Here is a 17,258-nt window from a genome sequence, read left to right on the forward strand (position 1 = left end):
AACATTGCTAACTAACCTTTTAATTAGACCATTTTACAAGTTATGTATAGAAACTTCATCCACAACTTCAAGAGCGTAAATTGAAAAAAAAAAAAAATGCTTAAGATCGCGCTACTAAAGAATATACTAAATTCAGAAAATATTAGCCTGCAGCTGAATCAAGAATGATTGTCCAGTAGGGCCATGAACTTGCACACTACTTAAGCTTAACAATTAGAAGAATTAGCACAAGATATCATACATCGGAACTTTGAGTGAAGAAGAGTTGCTCAAAACAAATATAACTTCAAAGTTCAAGCACAAAGCTTGTAATTTAGTTCTGATTGAAATCTTCATTCAACAGTTGAACAACGTGTGTAAAGAATGTTCTCCAGACAGAGACAAGAGGCCATTTATACTCTACTTTGTCTGTATTTCATCCTTTGTCAACTGCTACATAATTTCACAATGAATTCATAAGCCTCCAATATTTAAAGGGCACGTGAATTAGAAGAATAGGAAACATGTAAAACCTCTCATACAAAACTTTTCCACCACAGTTTAGAGAGAACTGGAAGAACAGATGCTGGAAGAAGAAAAATCTAATCACTACTAAACTGAGTTAAATTTTATTGAATGGTTCACATCTCTGCAGTTTGAAAAGCAACTATAAATTACATAAACAAGGCACAACAAAAACAGTTTCGAATAACATTCTTGAGGTGTTTTAGATATATATGTACATACAAATGTATTACCTTGAACTCATTTCGAACTATTACTCCGTTTGTTTATATGTTGGTGCGCTTGCTTTTACTCTCTGTCAGTTATTTCTTCATTCGTCCCAATCTCATTACTTTCAGTAATTTCTTCATCCGTATCAATCCCTACCCAACGGATCAAAGAAAAGAGAAATTCTCTGAAGCTGACCTTCCCATTTTTGTCCCAGTCCATTTCCTCTGCATTTTTTTTTTTTACACAAATTACTAAAGAAGAAGAGTAACAGAAACCTCACAATTGCAACTACAAAACTAGCAAAGCAAGTATAGAAGTGAAGGTGTTACTGAATCGATTCTTGGTGACATGTGCTGGCGATTTCTCCCGGGGATAAGACTCATTCAAAGACTTTAGCATGTCTTTCTTATTCAGCTTTCCGTCGCCATTCTTGTCGAGAAACAAGAATGCGNGAAAAAAAAAAAAAAATGCTTAAGATCGCGCTACTAAAGAATATACTAAATTCAGAAAATATTAGCCTGCAGCTGAATCAAGAATGATTGTCCAGTAGGGCCATGAACTTGCACACTACTTAAGCTTAACAATTAGAAGAATTAGCACAAGATATCATACATCAGAACTTTGAGAGAAGAAGAGTTGCTCAAAACAAATATAACTTCAAAGTTCAAGCACAAAGCTTGTAATTTAGTTCTGATTGAAATCTTCATTCAACAGTTGAACAACGTGTGTAAAGAATGTTCTCCAGACAGAGACAAGAGGCCATTTATACTCTACTTTGTCTGTATTTCATCCTTTGTCAACTGCTACATAATTTCACAATGAATTCATAAGCCTCCAATATTTAAAGGGCACGTGAATTAGAAGAATAGGAAACATGTAAAACCTCTCATACAAAACTTTTCCACCACAGTTTAGAGAGAACTGGAAGAACAGATGCTGGAAGAAGAAAAATCTAATCACTACTAAACTGAGTTAAATTTTATTGAATGGTTCACATCTCTGCAGTTTGAAAAGCAACTATAAATTACATAAACAAGGCACAACAAAAACAGTTTCGAATAACATTCTTGAGGTGTTTTAGATATATATGTACATACAAATGTATTACCTTGAACTCATTTCGAACTATTACTCCGTTTGTTTATATGTTGGTGCGCTTGCTTTTACTCTCTGTCAGTTATTTCTTCATTCGTCCCAATCTCATTACTTTCAGTAATTTCTTCATCCGTATCAATCCCTACCCAACGGATCAAAGAAAAGAGAAATTCTCTGAAGCTGACCTTCCCATTTTTGTCCCAGTCCATTTCCTCTGCATTTTTTTTTTTTACACAAATTACTAAAGAAGAAGAGTAACAGAAACCTCACAATTGCAACTACAAAACTAGCAAAGCAAGTATAGAAGTGAAGGTGTTACTGAATCGATTCTTGGTGACATGTGCTGGCGATTTCTCCCGGGGATAAGACTCATTCAAAGACTTTAGCATGTCTTTCTTATTCAGCTTTCCGTCGCCATTCTTGTCGAGAAACAAGAATGCGTCAACTATCGTATCAAAAGTGGCCTTGAGCTCTGGTGAACCCACCTTTTCAATCTGCAAAAATTCCCAGATCAACAAATCCATTTATTAGAGCCAGATAATACAGCTAGGTGAACTCAAGAAATGAATAGAAATAAAACTGAGTTCATTGTGGTCACCATATCAGGAGACGAGGAGGGTATTACTAGGAGATAAATGAGACACAGGAGAACAATGAACTCATTGAATTGTATTCCTTCACTCCCATCAATGTCACAAAAATCGAATAGTTCATCAATCTCTTGCTCCTTTAGAGAGAGTTGCAATTTCTCTAAGCATTTTTTAAGTTCCTCACGATCAATAATCCCATTAGAGTCCTCATCTACAAATGAAATAGAGCAAGGCAGAGGGAGTCAATTTGCAATAAACATCCTGAAAATATCTCGAGAATACAAAAGCAAACTCATCAACGCACCATGGTGTTCAAATACACCTTTGATGTTTTTCAATCCGGCTTTGAACTGAGGGAACCTCAAAATTATGCTGTCAACCGATTTGAAATTGCTCTGTCCAGATGAACTTCTCTTAACCTCAATCATTTTCTTTTCAAGCTTTTCATCCAACCTATTGTACTTATTATCTGAACCACAATGGCATAGCATGCCTCTGAACTTGTTGGACAAGGACTTCAGAGAAGAGTAACATTGAGATGTGCCTTGCATATAGAAACACATAATCATATGTAGCCTCAAAAATCAATGAAGCTTAGAAATATTAACATGTCTAGTACCTTCAATGTTCCATCAGCAACACAATATGATGCACTTAGCAAATGTTTATTTGACTCAAGAAAAGAAATTAAAGCTTTGATAAGTTTATACCTATATAATCTCAGCAGAATAATTTGAACAATATGTTATCTAAATTGGTACTTATAATGATGTGAGGAAAATCAAGATCTCTAAGAGGTAGCAGAAATCGTTATGCCGCCATGGCACTTGTAGATTTTACCAGCCAGCACAATGAACATGATGCCGATGACTAATAGTAGCAGTTTCAGAAAAAGAGTGTCACAGTCCCGGTGATTGAGAATGAAAAATCTAGAGCAAACAGAAGTTGACACCAGGGCAGAGAAGAAAATTGCTCAGGATGTGCTAGTATGGCGAAAGTTCAACCAAAGATTAGCTGTTTGAAAAGAATTTAAACATTTTTTGATAAGCATTTTAAAGGTACTTCCCTTGTTTGCAAGTGATACTAAGGAGAAGAAAATGCCAATTAAATAATTCCTTTCTTAGGCAATTGCAATTTCTTTCAAGTACCAAACATAGTCCAAATACACAAACCTATGAAGAAAGAAATTACTTAATGATGATGACAAATCAAACCCATAACCCTTCCTCTTAACTTAGCAACTAATTGGTAAATAAATACTCTCATTAAAAAGAAAAAGTTTTTTACCAAAAGAGCAGCAATTATAAATAATCTCCTAGAATACATTTATCAGAGGCTAGTTTTGAAGAGTGGTAACAACATAAAACTAAAACTACCATAAATTTGAATAGTACTAGCAAGAAACTTGAAAACAGTTATGATACCCAAAACAAATAAAGCATCAGTTTACACATCTATTTGACAAAAATACATGCAGAAAGTCAAGGCAGGTGAGATTTAATAAGCATATGGTAAGAACCTTATTTAGCACAATAACAAATCCCAATATCTAAAACAACACACGGACAAAAACCAAACTCAGTAACTGATAGTGAAGTTTAACATATAACTATAAAAGTTAGAGCTGAGTTGAAGAGTTAACCATTTAACTAAAACAAAAGTGTTTATAGGCCAGTCTTAACATACAATCCTTTCATGCAAAAGAAAAAGAAACTTACCCATTAAATCTCTAATGGCAACTGGGTTTGCAATTGGGTTTGAAAGAGAAGGCAAGGTGGTTGTTTCAAGATAAAGATGAGAAATGGGAATATAGTCGGTAAAAAGTTAAGAGAAAAAGAGTAAAAAGAAAGCAAAATATGGCTCTTTCAAAGTGGAGATGCTATTATGGCCTTTGATAGGAAGCAAAGCAATCCCACCGAACATCCAAAGATTTTCTAGAATATTTATACAGTTGCCTACCGTATGTATTTTTATTTTTTATATATTTAACTACTATCCTTTGTAATAGATAACTTAAAAACAAATCAATATTATACTGAATAATTTTATTGTACAAACATATAAATAATTCCCTATGACTAAAATTAATTTATTATCAAAAAGAAAGAAACTAAAGAGAGAATTCAAGTACTTTGTAGCATTGCCCTAACAGTAAATAGATTTCCTTCCAGATAATTGGATCTTGTAATATAGTCAAGCTAGAATCTTAGTGTCATGATTATTAAAGAACAGTAGTGGGAGAAATGGTTTCAAAAGAGAGATTATTCAATTTTGATAATGAAGTGTAAAAGTTGAAGTTGCCAAATGAATCATTCCACCAACCCCAAAAGGCAAACTAGATTAATTTTGAATGAGGCAATTCCATGTCATAAAATAAAGGTAACCCCACATTCAAAGAGATCTGCTTCAGGAATATACAGACAGTTGATAAAAGGATGAGACATTTTAGATTAACTAGAAGATAAAAAGAACAAAAAGGAAACACCAAAAAAGGGTTCCATTTCTAGGGCAGAAATGGATTTTTTTTTTTTCTGATAGTCATCCAATACTAGGCATCATCCATTCTTGCCTCAAGTTGGCTTCCAATGGCAATGAATCTCCATTACCAAACAAAGGTCTTGATCTCTTCTTCATAGCAGCAGCCTGCGAGGTCAAACCCATTGGAGATAATGGGCTTCCACTTGAAGTCAAGCAGCTTTCGACAGAGCAGTCACCAATTCGAGCTGGTATAGTCGAAGCACTTTTGTTCTCCAAAGCTGCAGCAAGTTCAGATATGGAAGGCATTTTTATGGTATCCAATGGAACCATCCCTTGACAATCATTGGAAACCTTGATAGCTAGTTCAGAGAGCTCTTCCCTCGCTGCTTCCAACCCAACAGATACAACAGCCTGATCATTCAGAGCTTTACAAGCTTTCTCAAGTATTGTCTGTAGGTATTTGCCCTGTGCTTCAATTCGAAGCTGGAGACGACGCTGAACCTGGTTAGGAGAAAACCATAGATGTATTTAACAAAATTAGCATTTAACAAAAATCAAAAAGGAAAAAGCATGTTAAGATTGGGCATTTTGTCCAAATTTCATAGGGAAAAATGTTAAAGCCTCAAGAGGATTGAAAAATGTTAAAACTTTTTGTAAAATGACTTCTGCACTGACAGTCTCACACAAATATGAACAAGCTAGTGTAAAAATAACAAAGATTTTTTACAGAAATGCAAAGGCAGGAATATTGGACACTAACCTCCAACTGCTCATGTAGTCTTCGTTGGACTTCCATCTGTACTCGCAAAGCCTCAGTAACCTGGAAACCACTATTTAAAAGATGAAATGCAGCAATAATTGATAAGATAGAAAAATTGACAAGTTTTGAAAGTCATAAGCGAAGAGATAACCTACTCATTCAGGTCTTGCGCCACCATTCTTGTTGATGATGTTGTTGATGAACCAGTGTCCTGGCTTTCAGCAACACAAGACGCTGCAACTTCAACCACACATCATTACTAAATGAATAACTTAAGGTGCAAGTATCTGTCTTCTGAGTCATTAACCATTCCAACCATCCAATGTGGCATGGTCCAACATTCCTAGAAAGAAAAGATCCTTTTTTATCCTAACTATTAATCAGTCACAGAATACTGAAGAGGGGAAAAAATGAGAAGACATCATATGCCAGGAGACACAAAACTGCAAATGGAAACTCATATTATTACATATCTTAATCCCAAAAACTCAGGCCTGAAAGGCTAAAACCAACTGAATATGGTGACTTTTTAGAGCTTGACCTACAGATACAGCGGGCAATCTCCAGGGCGTTCTCTAGAGAAGTTTCTTCTACAGTCTTTTTGGATATGGTTAAAAAGTTTAGGGTTGTGCCCTTTCATTTTCCTATGAAAGTTTTTTGTAACATTATTGAACAAATAAACTCGATTTGCAATCTAAAGACCAAGTTTCATACCATCTTTAGAGTTCTCTGTTGATTCCTTGCATGACTGTTTTCCCAAGCGGTATTTCTGCAAGGACAGGGCATCAAGACAACAAATAAAATTTGAATACTCCTGAGCATATTATACCACATTACAACTCATTAACCATTAGAAAAATGGTAGCAATAACAACCTGAAGATGTGACTTCAAGTGATAAAGAGTGAGGCCCTTTACTCCCATTGTTCTCATGATAGTCTTAGGTGTTGCTTCTGTGATTCACATGTAGAAGAATCAGATAATCAAAGCCTATTAATTATTTTAAACTCTAGAGAAATGAAAAGTTATTTCACACAATGTGCCATTATTGGGTAAACAGAACTAGGCTCTTTTAAGAGAATTGCAACCTGCTACACTGGGTCCAAAGCAAAACCAGCCTTGTTTAAAATGAATTATATTAGCCCAAACAGTTATGATTAGCTGATCTGTAATAGATTGGAATCTTATGACTTAGAGTTAACAAAATTTTCAAAGAACCTCAAGATATACATTCATTTTTTTTTTTTTTTTTTAAATAAAATGAGGGGGACAATAATAAAAGGTCCCGAGAATAAACCCTGCTTTTCCTTGTGCACTTTCAAAAGCTGCTGCTTTGTGGATTTTAGCACTTTACAGTTGCCCCCCACCCACCAACTTGTCAACTTGGTAGTGCTTCAAACAATCTGGTGCATCATCTAAAACACATACTTTGGTGCAAAAATGCATATTAAACGGAGTCAAATCAACTTTTTTCTAGTTAAAGTGGGAAATATATAAACAGAAACAAAAAAGATAAAACATAAAAGCAAACAAACTATCCATAAAATAAGGACAAGCTGTCCTAATACCCTAGAAGAGTTCCAAAAGATTATACAAAACGTGCATCTCAATTCACTATCTGTAAGCAACAACAGCAATAACTTCTACTACCAAAACCCAAAAAATTATTTATTTAAAAGAAAAAGACCTTAGTCTTTCACCAACTGGAAACCCAGAATGAGGCAATTCCATGTCATAAAATAAAGGTAACCCACATTCAAAGAGATCTGCTTCAGGAATATACAGGCAGTTGATAAAGGATGAGACATTTTAGATTAACTAGGCGTCAACTATCGTATCAAAAGTGGCCTTGAGCTCTGGTGAACCCACCTTTTCAATCTGCAAAAATTCCCAGATCAACAAATCCATTTATTAGAGCCAGATAATACAGCTAGGTGAACTCAAGAAATGAATAGAAAAAAAACTGAGTTCATTGTGGTCACCATATCAGGAGACGAGGAGGGTATTACTAGGAGATAAATGAGACACAAGAGAACAATGAACTCATTGAATTGTATTCCTTCACTCCCATCAATGTCACAAAAATCGAATAGTTCATCAATCTCTTGCTCCTTTAGAGAGAGTTGCAATTTCTCTAAGCATTTTTTAAGTTCCTCACGATCAATAATCCCATTAGAGTCCTCATCTACAAATGAAATAGAGCAAGGCAGAGGGAGTCAATTTGCAATAAACATCCTGAAAATATCTCGAGAATACAAAAGCAAACTCATCAACGCACCATGGTGTTCAAATACACCTTTGATGTTTTTCAATCCGGCTTTGAACTGAGGGAACCTCAAAATTATGCTGTCAACCGATTTGAAATTGCTCTGTCCAGATGAACTTCTCTTAACCTCAATCATTTTCTTTTCAAGCTTTTCATCCAACCTATTGTACTTATTATCTGAACCACAATGGCATAGCATGCCTCTGAACTTGTTGGACAAGGACTTCAGAGAAGAGTAACATTGAGATGTGCCTTGCATATAGAAACACATAATCATATGTAGCCTCAAAAATCAATGAAGCTTAGAAATATTAACATGTCTAGTACCTTCAATGTTCCATCAGCAACACAATATGATGCACTTAGCAAATGTTTATTTGACTCAAGAAAAGAAATTAAAGCTTTGATAAGTTTATACCTATATAATCTCAGCAGAATAATTTGAACAATATGTTATCTAAATTGGTACTTATAATGATGTGAGGAAAATCAAGATCTCTAAGAGGTAGCAGAAATCGTTATGCCGCCATGGCACTTGTAGATTTTACCAGCCAGCACAATGAACATGATGCCGATGACTAATAGTAGCAGTTTCAGAAAAAGAGTGTCACAGTCCCGGTGATTGAGAATGAAAAATCTAGAGCAAACAGAAGTTGACACCAGGGCAGAGAAGAAAATTGCTCAGGATGTGCTAGTATGGCGAAAGTTCAACCAAAGATTAGCTGTTTGAAAAGAATTTAAACATTTTTTGATAAGCATTTTAAAGGTACTTCCCTTGTTTGCAAGTGATACTAAGGAGAAGAAAATGCCAATTAAATAATTCCTTTCTTAGGCAATTGCAATTTCTTTCAAGTACCAAACATAGTCCAAATACACAAACCTATGAAGAAAGAAATTACTTAATGATGATGACAAATCAAACCCATAACCCTTCCTCTTAACTTAGCAACTAATTGGTAAATAAATACTCTCATTAAAAAGAAAAAGTTTTTTACCAAAAGAGCAGCAATTATAAATAATCTCCTAGAATACATTTATCAGAGGCTAGTTTTGAAGAGTGGTAACAACATAAAACTAAAACTACCATAAATTTGAATAGTACTAGCAAGAAACTTGAAAACAGTTATGATACCCAAAACAAATAAAGCATCAGTTTACACATCTATTTGACAAAAATACATGCAGAAAGTCAAGGCAGGTGAGATTTAATAAGCATATGGTAAGAACCTTATTTAGCACAATAACAAATCCCAATATCTAAAACAACACACGGACAAAAACCAAACTCAGTAACTGATAGTGAAGTTTAACATATAACTATAAAAGTTAGAGCTGAGTTGAAGAGTTAACCATTTAACTAAAACAAAAGTGTTTATAGGCCAGTCTTAACATACAATCCTTTCATGCAAAAGAAAAAGAAACTTACCCATTAAATCTCTAATGGCAACTGGGTTTGCAATTGGGTTTGAAAGAGAAGGCAAGGTGGTTGTTTCAAGATAAAGATGAGAAATGGGAATATAGTCGGTAAAAAGTTAAGAGAAAAAGAGTAAAAAGAAAGCAAAATATGGCTCTTTCAAAGTGGAGATGCTATTATGGCCTTTGATAGGAAGCAAAGCAATCCCACCGAACATCCAAAGATTTTCTAGAATATTTATACAGTTGCCTACCGTATGTATTTTTATTTTTTATATATTTAACTACTATCCTTTGTAATAGATGACTTAAAAACAAATCAATATTTTACTGAATAATTTTATTGTACAAACATATAAATAATTCCCTATGACTAAAATTAATTTATTATCAAAAAGAAAGAAACTAAAGAGAGAATTCAAGTACTTTGTAGCATTGCCCTAACAGTAAATAGATTTCCTTCCAGATAATTGGATCTTGTAATATAGTCAAGCTAGAATCTTAGTGTCATGATTATTAAAGAACAGTAGTGGGAGAAATGGTTTCAAAAGAGAGATTATTCAATTTTGATAATGAAGTGTAAAAGTTGAAGTTGCCAAATGAATCATTCCACCAACCCCAAAAGGCAAACTAGATTAATTTTGAATGAGGCAATTCCATGTCATAAAATAAAGGTAACCCCACATTCAAAGAGATCTGCTTCAGGAATATACAGACCGTTGATAAAAGGATGAGACATTTTAGATTAACTAGAAGATAAAAAGAACAAAAAGGAAACATCAAAAAAGGGTTCCATTTCTAGGGCAGAAATGGTTTTTTTTTTTTTCTGATAGTCATCCAATACTAGGCATCATCCATTCTTGCCTCAAGTTGGCTTCCAATGGCAATGAATCTCCATTACCAAACAAAGGTCTTGATCTCTTCTTCATAGCAGCAGCCTGCGAGGTCAAACCCATTGGAGATAATGGGCTTCCACTTGAAGTCAAGCAGCTTTCGACAGAGCAGTCACCAATTCGAGCTGGTATAGTCGAAGCACTTTTGTTCTCCAAAGCTGCAGCAAGTTCAGATATGGAAGGCATTTTTATGGTATCCAATGGAACCATCCCTTGACAATCATTGGAAACCTTGATAGCTAGTTCAGAGAGCTCTTCCCTCGCTGCTTCCAACCCAACAGATACAACAGCCTGATCATTCAGAGCTTTACAAGCTTTCTCAAGTATTGTCTGTAGGTATTTGCCCTGTGCTTCAATTCGAAGCTGGAGACGACGCTGAACCTGGTTAGGAGAAAACCATAGATGTATTTAACAAAATTAGCATTTAACAAAAATCAAAAAGGAAAAAGCATGTTAAGATTGGGCATTTTGTCCAAATTTCATAGGGAAAAATGTTAAAGCCTCAAGAGGATTGAAAAATGTTAAAACTTTTTGTAAAATGACTTCTGCACTGACAGTCTCACACAAATATGAACAAGCTAGTGTAAAAATAACAAAGATTTTTTACAGAAATGCAAAGGCAGGAATATTGGACACTAACCTCCAACTGCTCATGTAGTCTTCGTTGGACTTCCATCTGTACTCGCAAAGCCTCAGTAACCTGGAAACCACTATTTAAAAGATGAAATGCAGCAATAATTGATAAGATAGAAAAATTGACAAGTTTTGAAAGTCATAAGCGAAGAGATAACCTACTCATTCAGGTCTTGCGCCACCATTCTTGTTGATGATGTTGTTGATGAACCAGTGTCCTGGCTTTCAGCAACACAAGACGCTGCAACTTCAACCACACATCATTACTAAATGAATAACTTAAGGTGCAAGTATCTGTCTTCTGAGTCATTAACCATTCCAACCATCCAATGTGGCATGGTCCAACATTCCTAGAAAGAAAAGATCCTTTTTTATCCTAACTATTAATCAGTCACAGAATACTGAAGAGGGGAAAAAATGAGAAGACATCATATGCCAGGAGACACAAAACTGCAAATGGAAACTCATATTATTACATATCTTAATCCCAAAAACTCAGGCCTGAAAGGCTAAAACCAACTGAATATGGTGACTTTTTAGAGCTTGACCTACAGATACAGCGGGCAATCTCCAGGGCGTTCTCTAGAGAAGTTTCTTCTACAGTCTTTTTGGATATGGTTAAAAAGTTTAGGGTTGTGCCCTTTCATTTTCCTATGAAAGTTTTTTGTAACATTATTGAACAAATAAACTCGATTTGCAATCTAAAGACCAAGTTTCATACCATCTTTAGAGTTCTCTGTTGATTCCTTGCATGACTGTTTTCCCAAGCGGTATTTCTGCAAGGACAGGGCATCAAGACAACAAATAAAATTTGAATACTCCTGAGCATATTATACCACATTACAACTCATTAACCATTAGAAAAATGGTAGCAATAACAACCTGAAGATGTGACTTCAAGTGATAAAGAGTGAGGCCCTTTACTCCCATTGTTCTCATGATAGTCTTAGGTGTTGCTTCTGTGATTCACATGTAGAAGAATCAGATAATCAAAGCCTATTAATTATTTTAAACTCTAGAGAAATGAAAAGTTATTTCACACAATGTGCCATTATTGGGTAAACAGAACTAGGCTCTTTTAAGAGAATTGCAACCTGCTACACTGGGTCCAAAGCAAAACCAGCCTTGTTTAAAATGAATTATATTAGCCCAAACAGTTATGATTAGCTAATCTATAATAGATTGGAATCTTATGATTTAGAGTTAGCAAAATTTTCAAAGAACCTCAAGATATGCATTCATTTTTTTTTTTTTTTTTTAAATAAAATGAGGGGGACAATAATAAAAGGTCCCGAGAATAAACCCTGCTTTTCCTTGTGCACTTTCAAAAGCTGCTGCATTTGTGGATTTTAGCACTTTACAGTTGCCCCCCACCCACCAACTTGTCAACTTGGTAGTGCTTCAAACAATCTGGTGCATCATCTAAAACACATACTTTGGTGCAAAAATGCATATTAAACGGAGTCAAATCAACTTTTTTCTAGTTAAAGTGGGAAATATATAAACAGAAACAAAAAAGATAAAACATAAAAGCAAACAAACTATCCATAAAATAAGGACAAGCTGTCCTAATACCCTAGAAGAGTTCCAAAAGATTATACAAAACGTGCATCTCAATTCACTATCTGTAAGCAACAACAGCAATAACTTCTACTACCAAAACCCAAAAAATTATTTATTTAAAAGAAAAAGACCTCAGTCTTTCACCAACTGGAAACCCACTACCACGTCACCTCACATTCTGAAGAGTAATGTTACTCAGTGAACACTTCTAATACTCAAACAAGTGTGACAGATGGTAGGGAATCGTGGGACAAGTGTTAAAATTCCCTACTGAGAAAGCTCAACTAACCATTTGACTTGAAAAACCAGCAACAGTTGTAAGCATTTATTAAATTTTCCATACCACAAGCCTCAACAACATACAGTTGAGCGATTCCCATCTCATAAAGTCAGCCTTGAACCACATATCCATAAGAATTATTGACTATTTATAGCTATTATTCCATTAACATTAAATATGCTTTGAATTAGCCTCCCTAAGTAATAAAATTTAAAAAGTCATGATATAACCAGTACAGTTAAAGAACTCCTTTTGAACTTGTGTCCTCATCCCCTTTGACAAGAACAGGATATGGAAGTAGAGTTATACTAAGTAAAATGAGCAACCACCAATTTTGGTCCTTAATCTGATGCGTCTCACAGAGATAGTAGTGGCATTGATGATAGTGTGGTAACAACAATAAAATGGTGATGGTGGCAGCAGCAGGTGGCAATAGTGCAGCAGGTACACATGCAGTGAAGACAGTTTTTACAGTGCAGTGGTGAATAAAATTACCAAACGCAACCGCAAGACGTTTCCAAGACTAAAATGCACCAAAAAAATTAATATAAAAATAAAATAAAGGGGATGGGGGTGGGGGTGGGGATGAGAGAAGAAAAGCTAGAGATGGATAATATGATAGTCGGAAATTAAAACTAAGTGGCTCCACACCAGGGAGTTTATAACCTACTCCATTTTCTTTGAGACATGACTTTCAGTAATTCCTATATTCAGGTTAACAAAATGACAATAGTCACAGAGATTGTCATAATTCTATCCACCACCTTCCCTGCTTATTTGCCGTTTCTTGGAGATTCTCATAGGCGCATTGGTGTCCTCAGTTTATCAGTTATGACTGGGACAAAAAGTTGAAAACTGGGAGTTCAATATTAGGCAAAACACATTACTAGTTTATCAAAAAAAAACAAAAATTAAAATTAAAATCCTCCACCATTGATAACTAACCTAATAAACTTCTTGTCTCCTTTAGGATGGTGACTCTCCAGCAAAGTGTTTGAAATTATCATCTAAAGCAACTGACCTTTTATTTAGACCATTTTACACATGTTTTATATAGCTGGTGGTCTTGTGTGCCGACAGAAACTTCATTAACAACTCTATGGCTACAAATTGAATTAAAAAAAAAAAAAAAAAGAAGGCTTAGGATTAACTAGTGAAATATAATAAATTCAGCAAAGATTGGTGTGCAGCTGAATCAAGGATGATTGTCCAATAAGGCCAAAACTTGCAGACACCTTTAGCTTAGCAACTATTAGAATTAGTATAACATATCATATTAGAACTTTGAGTGAAGAAGAGTCACTCAAAAACATAGCAACTGAAAGCTTTCATAGCTTGCATCACTTGCTATTTTATTGCAGGCACAAAGCTTGTAATTTAGCTCTGATTGAGATCTCCACACAACAGTTGAACAATATCTTTACTCAAACCCAATGTACGTAAGAATATTCTTCTCCAGACAAAGACAAGAAACCATACTCACTCTCCTTTGTCTGACAGCTAAACCATGCCACCAACATTATTGAACTAAAACACTCCAAAACCTTATTTGTTCTTTTGGCCGTATTTCATCCCTAGTCAAGTGCGACATAATTGAACGATGAATTCATAAGCCTTGAATAATTAAAGGGCACATAAATTAGCAGAAGAAGAAAAAATGCAAAGCCAAGGTCAATGAATAAGCCACTCAAAAATGAAACTTTATATAACCCAGAAAGAAATTTTTTCCACTTTTGCGGTTTCTTTCTTCAAAAGAAGAACCTTAAACATTAGTTGATGTGATATAAATCTTCTAAACATCTGACATTAATGAGGTCAACCACCTCAAGAGCCTGACCCATCATAATAATAATAACAATGAGAAACATCAATTATAACTGGTATGTACTAGTCCAAAATATCAGTAACTTTTTTTTTTTTTTTTTCACTAAATAAGTGAAAAGTGACCCTTCTTTATTTTTATTTTTTTTATTTTTAAAATCCATTTTGACAACCCAAAAGCCACAGAAAATCCATGGTTTTTCCAGACAAGTCTACAACATCCCACCAAAAACTATAAAAATAAAATAAAAATCAAAACTTTTTTTCCCACCAATAACTAAAACAACACCCAGAAAAAAAAAACACATAAAACCCAGAAATTAAAAAAAAAAAATCAAAACCACCTCAAGATTTCGATTTCCAAACACCAGTAAACACTGCTACCACTCAAAAATTCAAAAAAAAAAAATTCAAAATTTTGACATTTCAAGATTCTAAACAAGAGATAAAACAAACCCATATACACATTAACATGCATTTACATTCGCATATAAACTTACTGTCAGGGCCACCGAGTTGAGTGACAGCATCAACGAAGCGTTCATGGAGCTCAGCAGTCCACCGGAGGCGGGGCTTGGGATCTGTAGTTAAAACTAGGCAGGCATCACCGGGCAAGTTGGTTCCATCAAGCGGGCTTTGAAAGTCGGCGTGGCCACCAACGGTGCCGTCGAGCGGCAGCGAGTGAATCGCGGAGTACATTGAGGAGTAGGAATGTAGGATCCGAATGAGCGGCGGGTCGGGGCAGTCAGCCCCGAAAGAATTGGAGGGAGAGAGAGAGAAGGTGTTGGATTGGGTCCGGTTGAGTTAGAAAGAAAAAGAAAAGAAATAAAAGAAGAAGAAAAGGGCATGCAGAGAGGTTGAGACAGCGATGTGTTTTGTGAAATGTCTTTGTCTGTCTGCCTGTCTCTCTCTCTGTATTAGTTTTTTGTAGTCTGGTTGGCCGTTGGCACTTGGTTTTTTACTTTTTATATCAAACCGAAGAAAGGGTTGTCTTATACTATTACTTAAGTAACTTTAACGTAACAACATTTTTTTTTTTTTTTGTTTTTTACAGGACATTCGGTTTAATTTGTATACAATTCGAATAATTTTCAAAGTTTTAAAATTAAACTGAATAAATCTTTCAATCAATTGACAATTAAGATCCACCTAGTCTTTTAATAAATTGACATCCATTGTTTAATCTTTGGATTTGTTCTACTAGTAATTACTTTCTGCTTTTTATTATTAACTTAATTTTTACTATCATATTCTTTATAAAAAAAACTCCTTCAAAGACCCACTCTGTTTTCCTTTCCAAAAATAGAAACGAGGCTGTACTAAGTTCAAACTTTATGGAAAAGTTGACAAAATTTACTTATAAAAAAGAAGAAGGAAAGTGTTTTGAGTATAAAAAATAAATTTAGAAATTGAAATGGGAAGGGAAATGGGGATAAAGGGGCAAGCAGAGAATTGGATTGGGGGAGGTGCACAAAATGAACACTAGTAGTGGTCAGGGCATTGAAGAAGAATAAGTTGATGAAAAAGTAAGAGAGAAAAAGACAAGCAAGTTTACGACAAAAAAAAAAAAAGTGATACAAATATTACTAATTATAGTTGTTGACAAGACAACTTTTTTATTTTCATTGGAATTCTCATACCACATTACATTACATTGCATGATCACAACACCATATTATAACTTTATACTACTCACCCATTTCAACCTTTTTGCCTTAATTGCTCTTTACCCTCCAACCAGACGTATTGCTGATGTTGGATGAGCTCCTTTCGACCTTTTGGGACATTTTAGTCTTTTTTGGCCTTGTTTGGAATTGCTATACCTTTGCCAAACTTTTAGGAAATATTTAGTTTGGTTGATTCTTGCAAATATATACAAACCGTTCAAATAATAAAGTGTATAAATACGAATGTCAAATTTAAGAGAATTACTATTATCAACTATCTTACTCCTATTTGATTAATCACAAATTGTATTAAAAAAAAACTTAAATTAAATAAAATTAACAATTGAAATTAAAAAGAGATTTGAAAGAGAACAATAAAAAAAATCTTTGGGTTTAAACAAGATGATTAGACTTAGGACATAGATTTCACACCAATTTTTATTCATATGTATTGATCACTTATGCTAATTTTATTAAGCTCTTCTTAAAGGTTAAACTCCCTAAATTTCTAATAAATTTCTCTCGAACAATTATCGAATTAACTCTTAATTACTAACCCGAATTATCTCTAATCAGATTTAAGCAATTGAAGATCATTATACTTTATGGAGTTTACCAAAACCTCACAAGTCGCGGTAACTTAACTCTAGCATTCGCTCAACCTATGGTTTTACTACCGTAGACCAACTAAGTATCATCTCTGGATCTCAATCTAGTCCATTAGTTCATTCAATTCTTGGGTCCTTAAGAATCAAAAGCATTAAGCATAATAATAAAACTTATAAAAAAATCTTAATAAAAATCAACATAAATAAATTGACACATAATCAAGAGATTGGACTACATCTTAGCCCTAAAAAAATAAAGTCAGTTCATAATAAACATGAAAGAGATAATCATCTTTATTAAAATAATCAACATGAGTTTATAAGAAAGAAACAACAAGAACTTCGCTATATTGTGAACTAAAGCTCCAGAAATTCTGACACTTTTCTTCTCTACAGGTTTTTCTTCTCTTATTCTCCCCAAAGAATCCCCAAAATAATATTAAAAGACTTCTATTTATATCCCACAAGGGTTAGTGTT

The 17,258-nt window shown here is 34.4% G+C and overlaps 4 protein-coding genes across 11 annotated transcripts; all 4 read right to left on the minus strand.

The window, feature by feature from the left end:
* Window positions 1-281: 281 nt before the first annotated feature.
* Window positions 282-9,498, minus strand: LOC116124832 (probable calcium-binding protein CML22). Of its 4 annotated transcripts, none has more exons than XM_031410607.1 (6): window positions 9,329-9,498; window positions 7,915-8,154; window positions 7,619-7,821; window positions 7,462-7,514; window positions 1,044-1,165; window positions 282-938 (listed from the first exon to the last, which is right to left on the minus strand). In XM_031410607.1, the coding sequence occupies exons 1-6, from the start codon at window positions 9,330-9,332 to the stop codon at window positions 793-795; spliced, it is 768 nt and encodes a 255-aa protein (XP_031266467.1). In that variant the 5' UTR covers window positions 9,333-9,498; the 3' UTR covers window positions 282-792. The 4 variants fall into 4 exon arrangements, with proteins under 4 accessions (XP_031266467.1, XP_031266461.1, XP_031266471.1 ...); XM_031410601.1 differs by lacking the exon at window positions 9,329-9,498 and adding an exon at window positions 8,451-9,321; XM_031410611.1 differs by lacking the exon at window positions 9,329-9,498 and adding an exon at window positions 8,321-9,321.
* Window positions 1,367-4,284, minus strand: LOC116124814 (probable calcium-binding protein CML22). Of its 3 annotated transcripts, none has more exons than XM_031410584.1 (5): window positions 4,118-4,284; window positions 2,704-2,943; window positions 2,408-2,610; window positions 2,129-2,303; window positions 1,367-2,023 (listed from the first exon to the last, which is right to left on the minus strand). In XM_031410584.1, exons 1-5 carry the CDS (start codon window positions 4,119-4,121, stop codon window positions 1,878-1,880), a joined length of 768 nt encoding a protein of 255 aa, XP_031266444.1. In that variant the 5' UTR covers window positions 4,122-4,284; the 3' UTR covers window positions 1,367-1,877. The 3 variants fall into 3 exon arrangements, with proteins under 3 accessions (XP_031266444.1, XP_031266437.1, XP_031266428.1); XM_031410577.1 differs by lacking the exon at window positions 4,118-4,284 and adding an exon at window positions 3,240-4,107; XM_031410568.1 differs by lacking the exon at window positions 4,118-4,284 and having other exon boundaries at window positions 2,704-3,090.
* On the minus strand, window positions 4,689-6,782 carry LOC116124856 (protein PHR1-LIKE 3-like). 2 transcript variants are annotated; one of them, XM_031410621.1, is made up of 5 exons: window positions 6,513-6,782; window positions 6,352-6,406; window positions 5,793-5,871; window positions 5,638-5,707; window positions 4,689-5,378 (listed from the first exon to the last, which is right to left on the minus strand). In XM_031410621.1, the coding sequence occupies exons 1-5, from the start codon at window positions 6,567-6,569 to the stop codon at window positions 4,938-4,940; spliced, it is 702 nt and encodes a 233-aa protein (XP_031266481.1). In that variant the 5' UTR covers window positions 6,570-6,782; the 3' UTR covers window positions 4,689-4,937. The 2 variants fall into 2 exon arrangements, with proteins under 2 accessions (XP_031266481.1, XP_031266475.1); XM_031410615.1 differs by having other exon boundaries at window positions 5,793-5,877.
* A 593-nt stretch (window positions 9,499-10,091) lies between the features above and the next one.
* On the minus strand, window positions 10,092-15,204 carry LOC116124805 (protein PHR1-LIKE 3-like). Of its 2 annotated transcripts, none has more exons than XM_031410548.1 (6): window positions 15,006-15,204; window positions 11,724-11,800; window positions 11,563-11,617; window positions 11,004-11,088; window positions 10,849-10,918; window positions 10,092-10,589 (listed from the first exon to the last, which is right to left on the minus strand). In XM_031410548.1, the coding sequence occupies exons 1-6, from the start codon at window positions 15,202-15,204 to the stop codon at window positions 10,149-10,151; spliced, it is 927 nt and encodes a 308-aa protein (XP_031266408.1). In that variant the 3' UTR covers window positions 10,092-10,148. The 2 variants fall into 2 exon arrangements, with proteins under 2 accessions (XP_031266408.1, XP_031266416.1); XM_031410556.1 differs by having other exon boundaries at window positions 10,149-10,589; window positions 11,004-11,082.
* Window positions 15,205-17,258: the final 2,054 nt, after the last annotated feature.

The sequence above is a fragment of the Pistacia vera genome, unplaced genomic scaffold, assembly GCF_008641045.1.
Source record: "Pistacia vera cultivar Batoury unplaced genomic scaffold, PisVer_v2 Contig104, whole genome shotgun sequence".
In the NCBI taxonomy this organism is placed as follows: Eukaryota; Viridiplantae; Streptophyta; class Magnoliopsida; order Sapindales; family Anacardiaceae; genus Pistacia; species Pistacia vera.